At 41.4% G+C, this 12,504-nt stretch overlaps 1 protein-coding gene across 7 annotated transcripts in view; it reads left to right on the forward strand.

Annotated features, from left to right (window-relative positions):
* The first annotated feature begins 1,676 nt into the window (after window positions 1-1,676).
* Window positions 1,677-12,504, forward strand: part of igsf9ba (immunoglobulin superfamily, member 9Ba) — a 300,170-nt gene continuing 289,342 nt past the window's right edge. For all 7 annotated transcript variants that reach the window (XM_039764160.1, XM_039764162.1, XM_039764161.1 and 4 more), the window contains exon 1: window positions 1,677-1,941. In XM_039764160.1, the coding sequence (XP_039620094.1) occupies window positions 1,878-1,941 (64 nt within the window). In that variant the 5' untranslated portion in view covers window positions 1,677-1,877. The remainder of the gene's footprint in view (window positions 1,942-12,504) is intronic.

Raw genomic sequence — 12,504 nt, forward strand, 5'->3', positions numbered from 1 at the left:
GATCATCTGTAAGTAGTCATATGCTCAGCGGCACTGTCATTTACGTTGGTAGCAAAGCGCTACACGGAAGGTGTTAAGACCGACACTTTTTTCCACTCCTTTTTCTTTCTTACTCCGCAGCATAATGAACATGTAACACTTAGGTAATGGAGTTCGGCAGCATCCTTTTTAATATGTCTGTCTCTTTAAGTAGCCTGATTGCTTATTGTGTATCTGATGAAGTCTATTAAGCAAAGGACGCTTCTAGCAGTCTAATTGTGAAAAAAGACGCCAAGCAGTTAACAAGAACAAGTCGCGTTGTCGCTTTCCTGTTTGGGCAGCGCTATCTTTAGATATTGCAGCATTACATCACTCGGCAATCTCACATTGGACCAAGTGTGTTGGGAAACGGGCCTCGTTAAAGTCGCCATAAATCGAACAAACGTCGATTAAACAAAGGCATTTCTCAAATGGAAAAACTAAAACTTTCAGAAAACTCACCCGTACATTACCATGCAAACTATTTTAAAGCAAAGAAGTTCCGTCAAAAGGAATTTCCTTCGGCTGTCTTTGCAAAGAAAACGCACAATGTCAACTTTATTGTAAGCGCTGTGGTGGGGTGCGCCGCGATGGATGCGTTATAAAGTGACGAATGATTGATTGGTGGCAATGAACACCACATAATAATAACCACTATACTGCTTTCCATTTCAGGATAAGAATGCCATTGTCCATAATTGCTTCAAACACGAGTACAGTGAGCTGAAATTCTATTGTCAAATGCAGACATCTCTCCCTAAAAAATATATATGAGAATATATTCGGAATTAGGGGCGGCGAGAGGAGTTCGGGGTTAGTATGTGGAAGGAAGCCCTGCTGTCAGAATGGCTTGGCAAAGGAAAATAACTAAGTAGAGACGGTGCAAATAACAGTCGGGGACATTTCGTGCAAAGAACGCGGGATAAGACAAGAAGGGCACTAGTTAAATGAAAGTCGTAACTCGTTGAAGTGATGGAAGGTGAAGGGCAAATACTAACCAGACATGGACACCAAACAAAACATTCTTTTTAAAAAGGATGGTACAAGAGGCTCGACATCACAATTTAGACAGAGGGTTCAAGCAGGGGTTTTGACAAAGCTGACCAGGGCATTGATAGTGCAGTTAGGGTAAGGTCAGCTTAATTTCACTTGACAGCCTATCCGGACAAGCAGTCAAGCGGAGACGATAAATCCAGCAGGCAACTGGCCTAAGGAAGACGCTATATCTGACAGGACAGCCCAAAATCAGAGCACTAGTTCAGCTGTGACAGAGTAAGGCAGATATCGAGATTCTAGCATGAGAAGGAAAGCAAAAGCGCTCTCTATTGCAGGACATGGGCGGCTACTTCGATGAAGAAAAGGACTAAGTGAGACTGAGGCGCTGACTCTCACAGGACAGGGACACAAGTGGAGATGCTAACTCGGCTCTCTGTTACTGCGCATGATACTGCGGCGCCCGTGCAACTGCACGCTCCAACTCACCTTGAAAGCGGGGCTCGCCTGTGCCCCGCCGAACGAATGACGGGCGGAGCAACCAATCTCCGCCCACGCGGCCAGCCCTCCGTCCAATGGGAAGGTGGCGGAGGTGGGACTCTCCGCTAAATTCCCAGGCTTGGTTTCACGGTGGTGCCGCAAGCTCGCTGCTGGCTCGCTGGTTGCAGGTGCTCTGGCTGTCTGGAGTGGGGGGATGCGAAAGGGATGGCGGAATGAAAGCCGAGAAAGTGAGCAGGGCATGAGAAGAGGAAGCGTAGCCGGGGATTGCACGATCAACGTCCTGGGAGGGCTCGACCATGCACCCTGTACCGAGAGGAGGGCACTTCCAGATATGATGAGGTCCCTTTCTGGACGGCGATAGTACTATGATTTGGTATGTGGTCACTTTCATAGCAAGTGTGATCAGCACCCGAGGACTGGCAGCTCAAGGTGAGTTGAAGTGCGCTCCGGTGCCGCAAGTTGCTCTCGGTTTGGCATCTCGCATCGCTTCCCCTCTTATCCTCCGTACAATTAAAAAGTGCCCCCCGTTTCTTATTACGTAATGCTGTCTAAGTGCTGGCATGGTCGGCTGCCAACAACTTGCTGTCTGGTGTCTGCCCACTTGCACGGGTGCTAGATCAGAGTCGGGAGATTTACGTGCTAGGAAAGCTGCGAGGCATTCGCGGGACCGTTGCCTTTGCCGGTTCTGCAAGTAAGGTTGAATTTGTTAAAATCAGCTGAGGGTTCCACTGCCGCTTAAAGACATTACATCAGTGGATCGGTAATCCCCTCTTTTAGGGGTTTTTATCATTTGCACCTTTTTGCATTCAAAATTAAATTTAAGGTTCCTCACTGTCGTTACCTTGCAGCAGTAATACCACATTGAACAGAATAAAGTGTGTTTTTTTCCCTAAATGTGTTTACGTGTAAACAGCGCTATTTTCTTTTAAGTTCGCGATTGTATGCTAACGCAAATTGCACCCCATTTCCTGACAGCTGTAAGATGCCTACTTTCGCTTCAGATTTGAGCTATTACTCAGAGTATATTCGTATTACCGCTGCCTCCGAATGTCCATTATTGCAGTTGTCCTAAATGGTGATTTTACACTCTGAATGCGTTCTTTCGGTCTGAAAATTGCCGACAATTTCGGGTTCGTGTCGCCCTTTACAAGGCAATTTACAGTTTTTTCTTGCGTTTCCTTTTACCGTAAATGTTGATTATATTTGCTAAAAGACTATCATTGAAGACTTGTTTTTTCATCACTTTCTTTTTCAGGAAGTATGTTATTAGCCGGATTATCATACTTAAGTCATTTCATTACCGTGCTGTTTACAATACTGCAGCCGTCTATCGTTTTATTCAATAAAAATCCTTCACCTCGTTTTAAATAGAAGGTTGCGTGTCACAAAACAAAAAAAAAATATTAAATTTTAGGATAATTTCCAGTGCAGAACAATCTGCTCCCAGTGTTAGATTTGAACTGCATCCTCCTTTGCTGTATTTAAATACCCGGAGTGAGATAACCAGCAATGGACGGAAGTCCCGGCCAGGTATGGGCTGATGGGCACCACTGGGTTTTACTCCACAACGACCCAGCAGTGGAAAAGCAGCTTCAGAAAAAAATAATTAAGACAGAAAATTATACACACACACACGTAGCATGTCAGTGTTACGCTGCGATTTCGTCTTCGACGTGACCCACGACAGCCTTACCAGAACTCTCTGTTTGTTTCGGTGCGCGCGCGAGAGAAAATGCGTAACGTGCTGTGCGTTATGCCAGGCAGCTGCACCGTTCCATTAATTCAGGATCTGTCCGTGTGCGTGCTTAAACCCGATGACAATGAACCTCTCGCGACTACTTCTGCGCAGGCCACCGCATTGGTGCCCTTTGCGCTCCTCTTGTTCCGCCCTTCTGTGGCGGATGGGGATCACAGCATCTGAAGAGCTGCCAGCTCCCTTTGGAGCTTCGGAATATGTTGCTCCTGTTTGTGCTCAGAATTTAAGATGGGCCAGCCACTAGCCTCTCTTCTGCAGGTGTTACGACATATCTCCCGCATGATGTTTCTAAAGGTTTCATTTGTAAGGACATACACATGAATGAAGCGGTTCAATTTCACCTTCTAAATATTTCCGATTCCTTACCTTTTGAACGTCGTTGTCGATCATTTTAGTGTAGGTAAATTTAGCCTCAGATTATCTTTTAAATTTTATTTTTTAGCATGTTTGAAAATATAAGCAGCACGTGAGCGTAATCAGATCACGCAAACTTTAATGATCCGTCTTCACATTTCACACCAGTTTCCTTCCTTGACTCAGTTACACGGTCGGCAAAGTAACGAGAGGCCAGCAGGAGGCGCACCTCAGTGCATCTCAGGTTACGCCGCGCTAAACTTGAATGAACCTGCTGTGTGCTGGGACTCGACGCTTCCACATTGATCATATTCATAATTGTATGGAAATAAATAAAAATATAATTATGGGAAAAACCGTGCACGGTAAAATGCATATCAAATGCTAATTCCAGGCGTGATGCTTTTTTACTCTTAATCTTTCTTTCTTACTTTTCTATTAAATGGTCGCTGCCTGCCGTTCACGTGTCTTAACTTTTGCGCCTTCTCCTCTTAGACTTCGCTGTCGGAGAACTTAATTCTCCTTTTTGTTCTACTCGATGCTAAGAATAAAGGGGGGCGCGGAGAAGGGCTGCGCGTTAGGCCGCTGGAAGCATCACACTCTTTAAAATGCTGGTTCTTTAATGGCATTGTAGGGTTCTTTAACGGGGTGAGTGGTTCCTTGTTGAACTATTGCTCGACAAAGCACCATTTCATTCCGGGAAGGGTTCTTTGTATTTGAAGTTGGGTTTTTTTTGTGTGTGTTTTGAAAAACATCTAACATGTAGAATAATAAAAAAATGAACTTTTTAATGTACTTTAAGGCTACCTAATGAAATACTAAGAGATTAGTAACACGCATTATTGTTTGTAACAAGAACCTTTTTAAAACCAGGAACCCACTGCTATTTCACAATTCTGTTACCATCTCTGAATGGGTATTTACTGTGTGGATCATGTTAAAGATCTAAATAATTTAAAGGTTCTTTCTAGGACCTTCATGTGGATGGGCCTTTTGGGGACCAACAATGGTTGTCCTATGGCATCACTCTGAAGAACCACTCTGGCACCTTTATTTTTAAGAATGGCACAGTGACTCCTTAAACTCGATGTCCATTCTTCAAAATACCTGATCTTTAATGGCACTTTACTGGGTGGTGTGACTCCTCGTAAAAACCAGAGCTTGACTAAGAACCTCTCATTCTGGGAAGGGGTCTTTAAATATCAAATTGGTTCTTTGGGTTTTGAAAAGATTCTTAATAGTAGACAGGATACTGAGAAGAAAGCCTGAACGTAGCCTGTGTCGTTGTGTGCAGCAAGTTGCCTACTTTCTGTTACTTGGAGTATATTTGTATTACCACTGCCTCAGGATATCCTTTTAAAATAGGGACACCATTTTTATTTTACAAATCTGTTTTAATCCATTCATATTTATTTATGAAAACTGCTAAGGATCTAAATAAATAAAAGCTCCCCCTGGAACTTTCATACAGATGGTTTCCCTGTGACATCACTCTGAAGGACCACTTTGGCTCCTTTACTTTTGAAATCGTCACCTGGCTAGAGACATATGAATATGCCAATTTTTTTTTTCCACATTTAACTTATTTTTTTAATATCACATTCATATCTCCAAAATCAGTAAGAGAAAGCTGCTTGACCACACACTTCCCTGTGTTGATTTCATATGTGGACATGGCTAGATGGCTTTACAAACAGCCTTCCTTTGATGTCATCTTTTCGAAGGCAGTCTTCGTCCAGCAGTTTTCTAAACATGATGTCTTACAGGCAGGTGAAATGATTTGCTCACGGCCACGCGGCAGGTTGGAGGTGGTAGTTGAACTGGTAACCTTGTGGTGTTTGGTGCAGGTCTTTATTAACTACCATACACCAGACTCCAACCTTTGTGGATTTATTGCACCCGTGTTGTCCATTAGGACTCTTTTAAGGCAGCTACTTCTGCTGTGTTTGGACGTGAGTACACACTGATTCTTGTGTCCCTGGAGTGATCTCACATATCTTGACATCTTTTTTTTGTCCCTTGGCCAGTGTTTGAGTGGGCTTGTCTAGGCAGACGTTCTCGGTCTTTTATTTATGTATGAGTCTGGTCGTTTTGACTTGTGCTTCTCTATCTCACAAATTTAAATGGCAACATGCCTGTCCTGCATGTCTGGAGAAACATCTTTGTGTCCTTTACTTTTGGAAATTTCAAGTGTACAAGGTACTGCAGGTCAACATTTACTTGGAGACTTGTGCCTTGTGACTTGTGCCCCAATGTCTGTGTGCTTTTTAAACATGGGCTTGAGTAAGGATAGTTTCATATGTCCCTGGCTGTGTCCTGCATAGCTGGTGTTAAATGTGTGGACAAGTCTGTTGTGCATTTGGACAATCCTGATTCTCCCATCTCCATCTGTGTATGAAAGCTGAATCTGCATGCTGTGCGTATCCTCACACTCGTCATCATTTCACACCCTCGGATGTCTTCATCCCTGCTTCTTAATGGGAGCCTTGTTTGTATACTTGTCTTGGTGCCTGAGACAGAGTCCAAGCTCTGCATTTCTCAGTAGTCCTTTCCACATCTTTACATTTTTAAGAAACACTCATCCAGAGTAATTTTTTTATTATTATTGTCATTCATCTATTTTTTGGTTCTGGTACCTTTTGGACATGCTTAGCCACTTCTACTGGTGTCTCCCAAGCCTGACCCTTGCATGGTTCTCAACAAGATGTCACTCAGGCTCAGTCAAGGACATCCCTAGGCACCGTTTCCTTCTTCTCAGTGTCTTTCTGGGTAGGTGGTGTTCTTCTATTCACTTTCCCAAATCTGTTTTGTTTTTGGACACACTGGTTTTTATTTGCTCTGTCTCAGTGGCAACGTTTGCACGTGGGCATGTCTAGATATATTCTGGTGATTCCTAAGCCTTGAAATTGTGTATACGCTACCACTTTGTGTGTCGGATGAACTGAACTTGACCAGAGAATGATTCATTTATCCTTTTGTGTTTCAAGGCAGTCCTTTGTCGTGTCCTTAGAATGTCCCTGATTAGATGTTGACAAGCCTACACCTCTGTGTCCCTGCGCTGTGTTGTCAGGCCTACATATTTATTATGACTTCTGTCTTACCTTTGGATTCAACTTGGTTGTCTTTTCTGCTCTGTTGGTGGCTTTGTGTGTGGAAGGTTACAGACATAAGTTTTGCATTCCAAGCCGAGTATCTCGGCATGTCTTACCACTATTGTTTGCATTTTTATTCATCTTCACAACTGTTTCAGTTGTCAGTGTCAAGGCCATGCTTACTGTGTCAGAAAATGTTAACATTGCGCACTACCTCAGCAATGCTGGCCTACCGCCATGGTTCTGCTTTTACACATTTTACACACAACTAGTCTGTATTGTTTTATAAGGTGGCTGGACACTTAATTATAAGAACAGATTTTCTAACACAAATATTATATATTATATATTAAATACCAGAAATATAGGACTATAGCTTTCTCTTAATTCAACAATACAGCTCTGTTGAGCAGGTCTTGTCTTTGTTGAGTGCCGTCTTTCCGTCTGGCTTGAATCAGAGTGAGACGCCTCCTTCTGTGGATGCCTGGCTTTAAAGAGACCTGGACGAGGAGGAGTGGAGTCGGGTGCGTCTTCTCAGAGCTGTGGAGGTAGAAACAAATGAAAATGTTAGTGACGGCATCCCCTTTTATTCTGGAGTGATATTACATTCCACTGCTGAGCCCGGAATGTAGCTTTTTCACGCTCATATATATATTGCATGACTAATATATATATATATATATATATATATATATATATATATATATATATATATATATATATATAAATAAATAAATGCATGTGTATGTACAGTATATATATATGTATATACATATATATACAGTATATATATATGGTCTGTGCTACCTGTCTAAAAGGGAATGAAATCTAAGTAATCAAATAGACCTCCGCATTAACACTTGCTGTGCACCATCTGAAGTATTATAATGTATTTTGTAATGTATGTAGTAATATAGGGCGCTGAATTTGTCATTCCAACAGATGGCACATTACAAACATTTGTTTTACTAAAATGCATTACTACAAATGTTTGTGATGTACCATCTGTTGGTGTTTTGCCTCAGCCAGGGTTCTTACCCAGGCTGGGATTCATATTTGTGTTTTTTTGTTGTCTTTGTTCATTTTTTGATTCTATTGAATATATTATTATATTTTATTTATGTTTATTTGCCATTAGTTGAGTTTATGTTGCAATGCTCCATGTGTTTTTTGGGTGTGTTCCTTAAAGGCCTGGGGCACCTGCCAATCATCTTTTAGGAATTTCCCATTTCCTGTAAATCCGGAGAGTCTCCCAGAGTTCCTTGCGGTTCTTTTTGAATGTGTGAGGAGTGGTGATTTCTTGTGCTTTTTGTGATTTTTTTTTTTTTCTTGTTATTTCCTGGATTTTCAAACCTGTGCTCTATTTTTGACTACGGGTTTGCTTCTTTTTTTGGACTATATTTGCTTGGGATTGCCATATTGGTTTACTCAGTTCCTTTATGTCTTTGCACTGAATGAAACTTCTTAGTATGTCTGGGCATTATCATTAAGAATAAACCTTTTTATTTTTATAAAGATTCGACAAAGTCCTTTTTATGTCTTGCCTGGGTGGCCATTTTTGGAAGTGTTTTTGGTATTCCTAGTCGTCTGTTGTCTGAGCCATCTGTTGGATTCACAGAGATATAGCAACTGGATAGACACACAGATACTTGTCCTTTTCTTAAGGCAGATTTGAAAATTAGAAACTTCTTTAAGTCATGAGCAAGCGTGACACATTACCTTTGCTGCCGCATACCTACCAAGATGTTGTGCTGACACATTTGTAGAACTACATGCTGCTGCTGCTGCTTTCTTCTTCTTCTTCTTCTCTGTGGCTGACCTCTTTGCCCGCTGGCTCTCACACCTTTGTACTTGTTCTTGGGCTCTGCCATGGAGCGCTGTATCAGTGTGCAGAGGTTCTAGTCCAGCTCTCCCTGCTGATATTCTTTGAAAAGAAATGTTGTCTTTTCTTGGTAGTGGATGGAGGTACACCTGGCAGGGAAACTCTCTAACACCGAGAGCAATTAAGAGCTCCCTCTGATGTCTGGGAGACGTCTCCCTCACCTCAGGTCCCTACACTCCAAGAGCAATAGATTATCCTGTTTTTCATAACTGTGGATTTTAAGTGCCAGAGCTACTGCACAACTGCAGATGGCCCTGCCAAGAAAGAGCCTGCCTGACCCCCCGGGGCTTCTCCATTGCCTGCGGCGTTGTGCAAGTGACCAGTTAATCTCCCTTTTTTATTTTTTCCTTTTTTCTCATGCAGTTTGGTGTACGCCCCGTCATAGCAGCGTGTGTTAGTGACAGATTTATGCTGCCTGCTGTATTATGGAATTTCCAAGCTGTTCTCTGGCAGCTCTCTAAGAGCTGGAGGTATGCCAGTGTTGTACCAACACAGTACAGAATGTAGTACCCAATTTGGGAAGCCCGTCAGAATTACGCAAAGCGACTGGCAGACAGCGCTCTAATTGGATTGAATGCAGTCTGGGGGCACGTGCTCCACGGCAAATACCTCCTAGAGCCCCCTGGAGGAACATGTTATGCATGGCAGCATCTGCCTTACTTCTTTAAACTGATTAGGAGTTTCCTCTGCAGCAAGCTGAATGCCATTCTGGCCTGCTGGGCTAGCCTGTCCATCAAGCTGCCATCGCACCGCGGCATCCGTCTGCAGAGGAGCGAGCTTGACTGCTGCTAGACTTCATCTAGCTGAAAGCATGCCTCCCTCCCTCCACCCCATTTTAATGGCCATTAATGTTAAGAGATTTGGGTAAAGGGGTACGAGAGACTGGCACCTAAAGCAGAAGCCCCCATCATTCTCTAATAGATGTGATAAAGACAAAGAAGAGATGAGAATTTTACATCAGTTCTACAGTACAGTGCTGTCTGCTATTACTGTTCTGCATTGGCATATTGAATTGTTGAGCTGTGAGAAAGAATGAGGGTGAATGAAAGCAGTGACGTCCACTGAGAGGTGGTGGGGGGCCGACGTGGGGCTGGCAGTGGCATTTTCAGGGTGAAGAAAAAGCAGTTTTCACTGCGGAGTAGCAGCTTACCAGTTGGTGCCCTGCCCAGGATTTGATCCCTGCCTTGTGGTCTGTGTTGGCTGGGATTTGCTCCAGCAGACCCCCCCCCCATGACCCTGTAGTTAGGATATAGCGGGTTGGATAATGGATGGTTGGATGGATATTATATAGTGCCTTTCATAGAGAAACACTTAATAGTGCAGTGTGCCACAGAATAATCAGTGCTTAGAAAAGTCATATTATAGTGGTAAAAATTAGTTATTTGTGACCTGAAACCAAAAATGGTTTTTAAATACATTACAAATGCATTACTAACACAGTTATTAAACACTAAAAATACATTTTATGTCTAGTGAACAATGAATATGAATATGCAGATTGGTAGATAGATATGAAACACAGTGTATAATAAATAGGTAAATAGGTAGAAAGAAATGGCACTGTATACAGTAGATAGATATGAAAGGCACCATATTAAATATATAATATATATGAAATGCACTATATAATGGACAGATAGATGTAAATGACACTAAACAAGGGATAGATAGGAAGGAGAGGCATTATGTGACATATAGATGTGAAAGGCAGTGCATCATAAATAGGTAAATAGGTATAAAGGAATGGCACTGTATACAGTAGATAGATATGAAAGGCACTATTTAACAGATAGAAAGGTTGATGTGAAAGGCACTATATAATAGATAGGTAGACATGAAAGGTGCTATATAATAGATGAATATCTATATGAATGGCACTATATAACAGATAAAGAGATAGATGTAGATGACACTATGCAATGGATAGATTGGTAAATAGGTAGAAATTAGGTAGAAAACCATATACAGTAGATAGATAAACAGAAATGAAAGGCATTATGACAGATCGATAGAATGCGAAAGGCACTACATAATAAATAGGTAACTAGGTAGAAAGGAATGGCACTATGTACAGTGGATAGATATGAAAGGCACTATATAATAGATAGATGGATGTAAATGACACTATACAATGGATAGATCGGTAAATAGATAGACAGGAAATGCACTTTATATGTAGATAAATAAATAGAAATGAAAGGCACTATGTAATAAATAGGTAAATAGGTAGAAAGGTATGGCAATATATAAACAGATAGACAGATATGAAAGGTACTGTGTAATAAGTAGATACATATGAATGACACTATATAACAGATACAAAGATTGATATGAAAAAAAATATATAATATACAGACAGATGTAAATGACAGTATATAATAGATAGACAGGTAAACAGATAGAAAGGAAAGACACCATATACAGCATACAGTATAGATAAATAGAAATGAAAGACACTATATACAGTAGATAAATAAGATAATTGAACATTAGAATAAATTGTGACAAGAACAGGACATTCAGTCCAAGAAGCTTAAAATTACAGTAGAGACTTTGAAGGCCCCTTCTTCCTAACTGATGTGTGTGTATGTATATATTTAATAGATAAATAGATAGATATGAAAAGCTAGAAAGATGGATAAGAAAGGAACTATATGATAGATACTATAGGTGGAGAGATAGACAGATAGATTTACACTTAGAGCTCAGGCATGTCTAGGTCAAGGTCACTCAGTGATTCGCTGGCTTGAAATGAACTGCCAGTCATCTAATTTATAGTCCAGCTCCACCACCACTAGAAATATCTACAAGGAAACCTGTTCATCTTTCAGTCAGTCTGATACTAGCCTGCCCCAAGGAGTCCATTTAAATTTACTTAATGTCAATGTTTGCCTTTGCAGATTCCATTTTATCTTTTTGCACATTTATAGGCATCAGTTATTATTTTACTCCATGTAGAGCCTGAATGGATGGAAGTATATATGAAAGGAGAGGGATTATTATAGGGATTTTTACAGAATTTAGGGTTTGGGAGGCCAAGTAAAGGTTGCGTGTAATGATTAAGTCATGTCAAGTGCATCCATACACCATATGGCAGCATACAGTGGTATGAAGTAACATTCTCCAGGACACAAGATATACATAAACGCAGGACAAGTGCAAGACAAGTAAAGAACTATACTATACTATACTATACTAATAGATGCAGTAAGTGATTACATAATAGGTAAATGATTAGAGATCAAGGCATTGAAATAGATAGGAATTAATAATTTAGTGATAACCACCACTAATGATAGTTATTGCAACAGGTGTTCTCTATATAGATACACGTCTAGGAACGGATCTGGGTGAAGGGGAGCAGCACAGAATTCAGAGTCTTTACAGCCAAGGGGTAGAAGATGTTGCAGAACCTGGCAGAGCTGGTTCAATTGCTACTGTACCCTCAGCCAAATGGCAGTTGGACAAAGAGACCGTGACAAGAGTGGGTGTAGTCCTTTACAATGTAGTAGGCTTTGCGGATACAACGCTTGATAAAGATGTCTTTAATGGAGGATACATATCTCCTAATGATCTTTTCTGCTCTATGTATCCATTGTACGACCTTATGGTCAGAGATGCTGCCATTCCCAAAACAGACAAGAGGAACATGGCAAGGCAGGGGTTTTCAATACATTAAAAGCAGAGGTTTGATAGTAGAGATTATATGTTAGGGGATCATCAAGATGGGATTTGTAGAATAGTTTAAGGGGAGTAAAACAGATCATAGGGTGCAGGGTAGAGTGGGATGGTTAATGTACGTTAGGGTGTATAGAATTCTTATTGAGGCAGCAGGGGGGTTGGGGGCATGCATGGACAGCCAGGGGCTGTTGAACACATACCTGAAGGAGAGGGTCTTATTGTAATGA

The sequence above is a fragment of the Polypterus senegalus genome, chromosome 9 (assembly GCF_016835505.1).
Source record: "Polypterus senegalus isolate Bchr_013 chromosome 9, ASM1683550v1, whole genome shotgun sequence".
NCBI classification, from domain to species: domain Eukaryota; kingdom Metazoa; phylum Chordata; class Cladistia; order Polypteriformes; family Polypteridae; genus Polypterus; species Polypterus senegalus.